We start from the raw sequence: 8,942 nt of genomic DNA, 5'->3' as shown, positions 1-8,942 counted from the left end.
CAAATGATATCCATCGTCAGGAAAAATCAAAAAAAAATTAATTCTTTTTTTTTTCTCGAAATTTTATCTTCTAACTATTAAAAAGCAAAACAAACTAAAACTAATATACATACAACATACAAATATCCCCACCCCACACTTTAAGTTGTGTCATGTCCCCATGACACACAATTAAAAAAACATAAGGTAGAGGAAACTTCCCTGAATCTCTAGTCGGGGTCTGAATCAAAGTCGGGCTACATTCTTCTCGCCCGAACTAGTGCGCACATACATGCAGACCGTTTTTTCTCAACCTTCTTGGGATACCCCCCACACTTATCTTGTTCACTAACTGCAACCTTCTCTTTTGAACTCTTCACTTGCAGCTGGCTTCTCCTTTTTCACCCCCGTCTCTACATTCATCTCGAACGTCGTCGTCTTCTCACCCACTCTAAGCATGAGTTTTCTATCATGTATGTATAATATTGCTCTACCCTTCGCTAAGAATAATCTTCCTAGGATGAGGGGGACCTCCTTATTCTCCTCCATATTCACTACTATAAAGTCTACAGGAAATACAAACTTATCTACACGAACTAAGACATCTTCCACTATCCTCTCGGGTATGATAGTTATTTGGTCTACCAGCTGCAAAGATATTGGTGTAGGCCATATCCCTCCAATCTCATTTTCCAGCTTCCTGTAAATAGACAAAGGCAGTAAATTAATTGAGGCACCTGAATCACATAATGGTTTATCAAAATTAAGAGTGCCTAACGAGCAAGGTATAGTAAAACTCCCTGGATCTCCACACATTTGTGAAAGTTTGTTTTGCAAGATTGCGCTGCAATGCTTTGTGAGCTTGACCATTGAGGTCTCTTCTATCTTCCTCTTCTTTGTAAGGATCTCCTTCAAGAACTTGGCAAAAGCTGGCATTTGTGAGAGAACTTCTGTAAATGAAAATTTTACATTAACCTGTCTCAGCATATCTAGAAATCTCTCAAATTGCTTGTCCAGCTTTCCTCTATACAACTTTTGGGGAAAAGGTAGAGCAGCCATGTGCTTTCTCTATTCATGTTCCTCCCTTTTTGAAGTTTCCTCTTTCTTTTTCTCAGCTCCCTTCTTGCCTTTCTTCTTCTTATCAACTTCATCTTTCAGTTGCTCCCCCGCTTTCTTTTTCTGATACCGCCTCTTTTTGGACTGGAGTGGGATCTTTCAAGCCCGCTTCTCAAGGTCACAGCATTCACTATTTCCTTGGGGTTTCTTTCAGTATCAGCTGGCAGAGTACCTGGGATTCTCTCCGACAATACAGTTGCAATTTGTCCCACTTGCTTCTCCAAGTTCCGCAAATCAGTGCCAAGTTCTTTGATAGCTTAACCATGAGTATCTAATATCTCATCTGTCTTGACAATGAAAGACCTCATTCGATCTTCTAGCCTAGTCTGGGTGGAGTGTTGAGGCTGGAACTGCGGCCTAGGCTGATTCACAAAACCCTGAGCTTTTTGTCCTTGAAATCTGGGGTTGTTTTGTTGCCATGCATTTAGAGTACCCCCAGGTGAACTCCATGAAAATCCAGGGGTGCTTCTGACCCATTGCATTAAAGTTATAATTCCTAACAGCATTAACTTCCTCAATCGAGGCTTGACACTCATGAGTAGGGTGTCCTATTCCACATATATCACAAGCCAAAAAAAAATTTGGTCATCTCATCCCATGTTCTAATCGACCCATTAGGCAAGCTTCGAAGCTAGTGCTTTGCATCATCTTTGAGTGTGAAGGGGAATGCCCTTAAGTAAGCTGCATCTTGTGACACACCATTGTATTGAAAGGTGTTCATAATCTCCTCAAAGTCCATTAGATGGCTGTTTGGATCCTCGTTCATCTTTCCTCTGAAGACACAGATGTTTTGCAGAGTTTGAAGCAACTCCTGCTTTAACTCAAAATTGTTAGTTACAACTGGAGGTGGTCTCACACTTGATAAGCCTTGGTTGTAGACCGGTCTAGCATAATCTCCAAGTGGTCTCCAGCACCAGGAGCTATATTTCCGAATTGGTCTGCACCTAGAGGTTGATTCTGAACAATTCTCCGAGCCCTCTCCTCCTCATAGACAAGTTGTGCATTTGGAAGAGTTGTTTCCTCAGCATCACTTGTAGCTTTTTCTCTTTGATGAGTTGCCTCTCTTGCAGACAAATCAACATTATCATCATCTCCCGCCATAATTATTTTGGTTAAGGATTGCCCAACCTTCTCAGTATTCTCGGGGAGATTTCTTTCGTTCCTCAACTGTCGCATTTGTTTCTCGATTATTAGTTCATATGGTAGCAGTTCCTTCCTAGAGGATCGAGTCATGCACCAATCTAACTTGTAGCTTGCACACAGTTAAAAAGCACCAACGTAAAAAGGAAAAAAGAAATAAAATAAATTAAGAAGAAAAATTCCTGAATTAGCACTACAAACTATTTCAAACACTATTGATTGCCAATCCCCGGCAACGACGCCAAAATTTGACGATCGCAAAACACACACTTAAATATGTTCGCTAGTCGAATATAGTATAATATAATATCGTATCCACATGGATTGGAGTTAAACAGTATTTTCGTAGTTTATAACTTGATTGCTATTCATGATGATCAATAGTTGAGATTTATGTGATTAAAACTAAAATTAACTAAGAGTAACTTATTGACGAATGACACTCGAACAAAAGTAAGCAAAGAAGATATTAATGGGAGAAAATAGGGATTGATTGGATAGGTGCAAGATAAATGTCTCGGATGTAACTCTAGTTAATTCACTTATAATGTTCAAGTGAGTCTTTCGAATTAATTCAATTATTAGTTCAAATGTTTAGTAGAAACTCCTCTCTCAATTAAGTCTCAAGCTCGCAATATGAACCAAATTAAGCTCAGTGAATATATGCAAGAATTCGTAACGGATTGGTCTTTAGGAGAACAATTCTCGATTATCCTCCTAAATAGAGTTAAATAATAATTCAACTAGCTTATTTCGATTACTAAAGAGAATTAATGAACTCAACCAACAAAATAATGCAACGATATCACAAGTTATGTCTCTCTCGATTACATGAACATGTGAATATAGATGCAACAATTAAATCATCCAAAACTATTTAATACATAGAAACTAGAATTATAATCTATAAACAAATATCAATACACCAAATCCATCAAACCCTAAAGAGAACTACTCCATAGATATGGAGTAATTCATCACAAATATGTTTAAAGTAAAGGAAAACATAAAACGATCCAAACTCGTGTCTTGAGTTAGGATTGAATGATGTACTCCTTGTCTTTTGCTTCTCCAACTCCTCCTTAGCCTCCTTAGGTCTTAGTTGTGTCAAAATTCCATAAAATACTGTTTTTCCATGTATATATACCAATTAGGGTCGGATCCAAACGAACATACCTTTTTCTACGCGAAATAGGACAATTCTGGGATTGGACGTGCGCGGCCGCGCACTTTGGACAGTTTTCTGCGTGACTTGCGCGCTCGCGCACCTGGGTGGCGTCCTGCTCATTTCTTCGTTTCGCTTGTTAAGTGCACTATTGTCCGTTGATCCCCAAACACAATCCTAACTTAATCCTTGGGCTTTTACTCAGACTTCAAAGCTCCACAATAGCTTGAATTCATTCCAAAATATCTACATAGCTAGGAATCACTCCTACAAGGCATAAAACACACAATTAGTGCAAAACATTAGCGATTAAAGCTCAAACTCAATTAAAATGCAATGAATTAGAGTGCAATAGGTAATTAAAACATGAGATTATAGCCTACCATCAATACCACATTTACCTTTCCATAGTCAAAAGCGGAGTCTAGCCAATTAATAGGCCTAAAACTCTGTTCGAGAAATAGGTGGGAGAAATTGGCAAATAGCCACTTTTTACACAGCTAGTAAGAAACTAGCTACATTATCAAAATTAATTAACATTTAATCACTCTTTAATACGAAAGAAAATATAACAAAAACTCCTACCTAAAACAAATTTGAGCACAACTTTTTACAAGTGATACAGTGCTGGAGTTCCATGTGGTTCACCCGTTGGGAAATAAACATTATTATTGAATTGAAAGTTCACCTACAGATCAAATATTAGCCATTGATTTAAGCTCATAACATGATCAGAGGTAATTAATGCCCAAGAATAGCAACTTATTGCGGCACAACTCTTCTGACTGACCGAGTGCAGTGCATCAATGAAACATAAAAATTAAACAGAATTGCAAAACTGATATGAAAGGAGGTAAAAAGATGGTTCTACGACTAAATTCAAGGACAGTTTGCTTGAATGTCTTACATTCTTCATCAGCTGCTTCATTGTTAAAGTCTTTGATACCTCTGGCAAAAATTTACATGTAGTCACCATATATAATTGAAAACGAAGATTGTAGAACTAACTACAGGTATGTACCAGACCAACATCTTCCTTGATCCCGAGGAAGACCAATTGACTTGTCATCCATTTTTGTAGTTCTGTTCCTATCCTTAATCTCCCAACTTTAATTATGATCCCCATGTTGTTGCAGGAACTATATTGACCTTAATTTGCTCCTATAGTTTATTTGATTCTTCAACATCTCATATCTCGCTCTTGTCTCATGAAAAGAATGGTACATATTCTTCATTCTTGGGCTGAAAACTTTAGTTCAAATAGTATAATATCACCAAATTTATAGACAAAGATGACTAAATACATTCAGTGAACATTAACATAGATCAAGAAATTTGCTTCGCTTTGCACAAATTAGATAACATATAAGGCTTGCCTTTGTCTCCGGAATGCATTTGTTTTCCTCTCTTTTTTGCTTTTTCAAATGCTGCATTTGTCATCACTTGACAAACAAAAAAAAACTTGTATGAGAAGTCGGACAGACGCAGAAGTGTGCTCTGTGATGTGTACTCTCAGGAACCGTGTTTGCATCAGTCTGCTGCAACATCACTTGCCATAAAATGCAAATTACATGTGAAACCTAACTGAACCTGGAAAGCTTCACCCTACCCCTTGAGCCGAAAACAAAGCTATATACGCACAATTGTAACGTTCATCTTTCAGAGCCAAGTCTCTAGCAGCTTCATTGGCTTCTTCATACACATGGTAAATTGCACAAGTTAAACGCTCTAGCAAGTCGAAAATTTCTTTCAACCTATGCGTGGTTATTTCATTTGGCTCAGGGTGACCATTAACATATTGGACAAGTATAACATTATCTGACTCCACAATCAACCTTTGTGCATTCGGCTTTCCTTCCACACATCTGACTAACCCATGCCTCAAGGCCTCCAGTCCAGCAATCACATTGTCTTCAACATGATGGTACCACTATAACTACCCAAACACATTCCAATTTCGTCTTGAAAGATACCACTATATCGTCATGGCTGATCACCTTCTGTACCAATCCCATAGATGTTTAGCTTAATCCAACCTAGAGGAGGAGGAACCGAGTTGCATCTTAAACGACGAGGCCCACGATGTTCACCAAGAATTTGCACAAATCCCTCACTAGTCATATCACTACGCATATCTTCCAAAAATTCCTCTTCAAGATACCTGCAATACGGAAGTTAAAAGTTACATCTTTAGGGATGTAGACTTTACCCACCTTTGGTTCCTCCTTCAACTCACATTTATCACTATATAATTTCATGTAAGCAAATAATTTTAAAGTACATTGCATAATCCAACCAACAAAATCTAGATTCTCCAACTAGAATTTAAATCATTCGCATGTGTAAAGCACATCTTATCACAAGGGAAAGAAAGGAAACAATCATACGCAGAGAGAAAGTAAAAAAAGGCAATGACTTCAATGATATGCTAAGTTGAAACACCTCTGTTAGCTACCTCTGCATACGAGAACAGTATTCAATAATGTTAGGATTGGGAACCTGCGTAGTGCGGAATTTAGCCAAACAACGTTATAATAACAATAACAAAGACAATGCAAGTTGATAATAACGGCAATTAAAGCATATAAAGAAGACACAAATTTAATATGGTTCGGTCAAAGTGACCTACGTCCACAAGCGAAGAGCAGCAATTTTACTATACCAACAAGAGTACAAAAGAGAGTACAAAATTAGAGTAAATACTCTAATTAATCCCAAATACCCTAAGAGAATAACCTCACAAGATCATTCCAAAGAAAAAGTTCACTCAAGTGCTTTCCAACACTCAACTCTCATACAAAACACTCTTAATAAAAGGAGGAAAGGAAGAAACAAGAAATGAAAACTCAAGTCTTATTGGTGTGTCTAAAATGAACTAATGGCCTTCCCTTTTATAGGCAAAAAAGTTTTGGCCTCTTAGGTGTAAAAGAAGAGATACAACTTGTGCAAATGATGTCCAACACACAATGCAATATTTTTGGGTCCCAAAGAATAATGCTAACAAACTCTACACTTTGCAAAGATGCTTATGCTTATGTGAGATGGACTCCATTAGCCAAAATATTGGCCATAATTACAAATCTCCACCTTGGCCTAATTTTAGCTGATATAGTAAGTTTGCTCCACCTTCTCCGCAAAAGCCCCAATGGGCATATGTCAAAATTTAATGCCATCAAAATCAGACAAGTTGTCTAATACCGAAACTGTAGTAGGGCCTATAACAGTGGAGCCCAATAAAGTATATAACGAACCAGATCTATGTGCTTTCATAATCACAAGAGCACCTTGAAGAATTTTTAGAACTCCACCTTCACTAGTGAATTTGCACCCAAGGGATTCTAAAGTGCCCAAAGAGATGAGATTTTTCTTCAACTGAGGAACATATCTAACATCGGTGAGAGTTCTCACTACACCATCGGGCATTCTGATCCGAATTGTACCTTTGCCAATAACGTTACAATTAACATTGTTACCCAGTTGGACAACTCCACCTGCAACTGAATCATATGTAGAAAACAAGTCCTTGCTAGGACACATGTGATGTGAACAACCGGAATCTAAAATCCACTCATTGTCTAATCTGAAACTAGTTTCAGTTGCTAAAAATATAGTTCCCTCAATCTCATCAATTGCTACACTAGCTTCGGCGGTGTCAGTATTTTTGTGTTCATTTTTTCTTTCTTTATGCTTTTCCTTATTTTTCAGTTTATAGCATTCAGAGATAATGTGACATTTCTTATGACAGTAGCGACACTCTAAATTATTGTATCTAGATATGGAGTCGGATTTGCCCCTAACAAACAACCCAAGTTCCGCTTGGGTTCCACTAACTTCCCCAGTAATATCAATATTTATCTGTTCTTTTAATTTTAAGATAGATTTAATATCCTTATAAGAGATATTATCATTTGCATAAAACATAGTATCTCTTATATGCTTAAAAGATGGGGGTAGAGAACAAAGCAGTAACACGGCTTGATCCGCATCTTTAATTTCAGCATCTATATTACTCAAATCCATAAGAATGTAATCAAAGGTGTCAAGATGAGAGAGAATAGAGGTACATTCACCCATACGAATTGTATAAAGCTTCTGCTTCAGGTAAAGTTTATTTTCCACCGTCCTCTTCATATATAAGGTTTTCAATTTTTCCCACATGCCTATGGCTGTGGTTTCTACAGAAACTTCACGTAAAACCTCATTTGAGAGATTTAAAATGATACATGCTTTTGCCTTTTTGTCTATGATGGCAAAGTCCTCATCTGTCATTTTATCTGGCTTCTTCTCCTTTCCTGACAACGCCAAATCTAAGCCACCTTGAATTAGGATAGCTTCCATCTTTAATTGCCACATTCCGAAGTTTGCACTTTGATCAAATTTCTCAACATAAGACTTTGTTAGAGTCATTTTGGCTATTTAAACTAACCCGGTTAGATCCGGCTCTGATACCAATTTATTAGGATCGGGAACCTGGGTAGTGCGGAATTTAGCCAAACAACGTTATAATAACAATAACAAAGATAATGTAAGTTGATAATAACGGCAATTAAAGCATATAAAGAAGACACAAATTTAACATGGTTCGGTCAAAGTGACCTACGTCCACAAGCGGAGAGCAGCAATTTTACTATACCAACAAGAGTACAAAAGAGAGTACAAAATTAGAGTAAATACTCTAATTAATCCCAAATACCCTAAGAGAATAACCTCACAAGATCATTCCAAAGAAAAAGTTCACTCAAGTGCTTTCCAACACTCAACTCTCATACAAAACAGTCTTAATAAAAGGAGGAAAGGAAGAAACAAGAAATGAAAACTCAAGTCTTATTGGTGTGTCTAAAATGAACCAATGGCCTTCCCTTTTATAGGCAAAAAAGTTTTGGCCTCTTAGGCGTAAAAGAAGAGATACAACTTGTGCAAATGATATCCACCACACAATGCAATATTTTTGGGTCCCAAAGAATAATGCTAACAAACTCTACACTTTGCAAAGATGCTTATGCTTATGTGAGATGGACTCCATTAGCCAAAATATTGGCCATAATTACAAATAATAAATGGGAAGTGTCTCGCATGTAAGTACCTTTGTCTATCCAACCAAGGTCGCTGTCTGCCATATCTGTTACATTCTGTAATCTTAGTCACTGAATCAAAAAAAAAAAAAAAAAATGTGTTCAGTGCAAGTGTCATGAGACCGACCAATAACGTCTTCAACTTGAATCAAGATAGAAAGAAATCCAGTACCAGGTAGTGAAGTTTCCATGTCAATGCTGGGATCCACGTCAAAGAAATGCCAAGCAAATCTTGAGAACACATTAGGATAGATCTCTTCATAGCTAGTTTTTATGTCAATCTCTGTTGTGAAGGGGAGAATTCTCACTAGGCGTTTTACTGTTTCTCCATTCAAATTACATGGTGAAATACTGGTCAACGAATGGTCTATTTCTCCATTTAAATTATATGGTGAAATACTGGTCAACGAATGGCGAAATGAGTTTGTCAGTAGAAAAATCTGGTTAATACAAGTCGAAGACCAGTTTGC

The 8,942-nt window shown here is 37.4% G+C and overlaps 1 protein-coding gene across 1 annotated transcript; it reads right to left on the bottom strand.

Moving 5' to 3' along the window:
- Nucleotides 1–327: 327 nt before the first annotated feature.
- LOC138893012 (uncharacterized) lies at nucleotides 328–1,038 on the bottom strand. The gene has a single exon (XM_070176776.1). It carries the CDS (start codon nucleotides 1,036–1,038, stop codon nucleotides 328–330), a length of 711 nt encoding a protein of 236 aa, XP_070032877.1.
- Nucleotides 1,039–8,942: the final 7,904 nt, after the last annotated feature.

The sequence above is a fragment of the Nicotiana tomentosiformis genome, chromosome 5 (assembly GCF_000390325.3).
Source record: "Nicotiana tomentosiformis chromosome 5, ASM39032v3, whole genome shotgun sequence".
NCBI lineage: Eukaryota > Viridiplantae > Streptophyta > Magnoliopsida > Solanales > Solanaceae > Nicotiana > Nicotiana tomentosiformis.
This window is presented reverse-complemented; position numbering and strand designations above follow the sequence as displayed.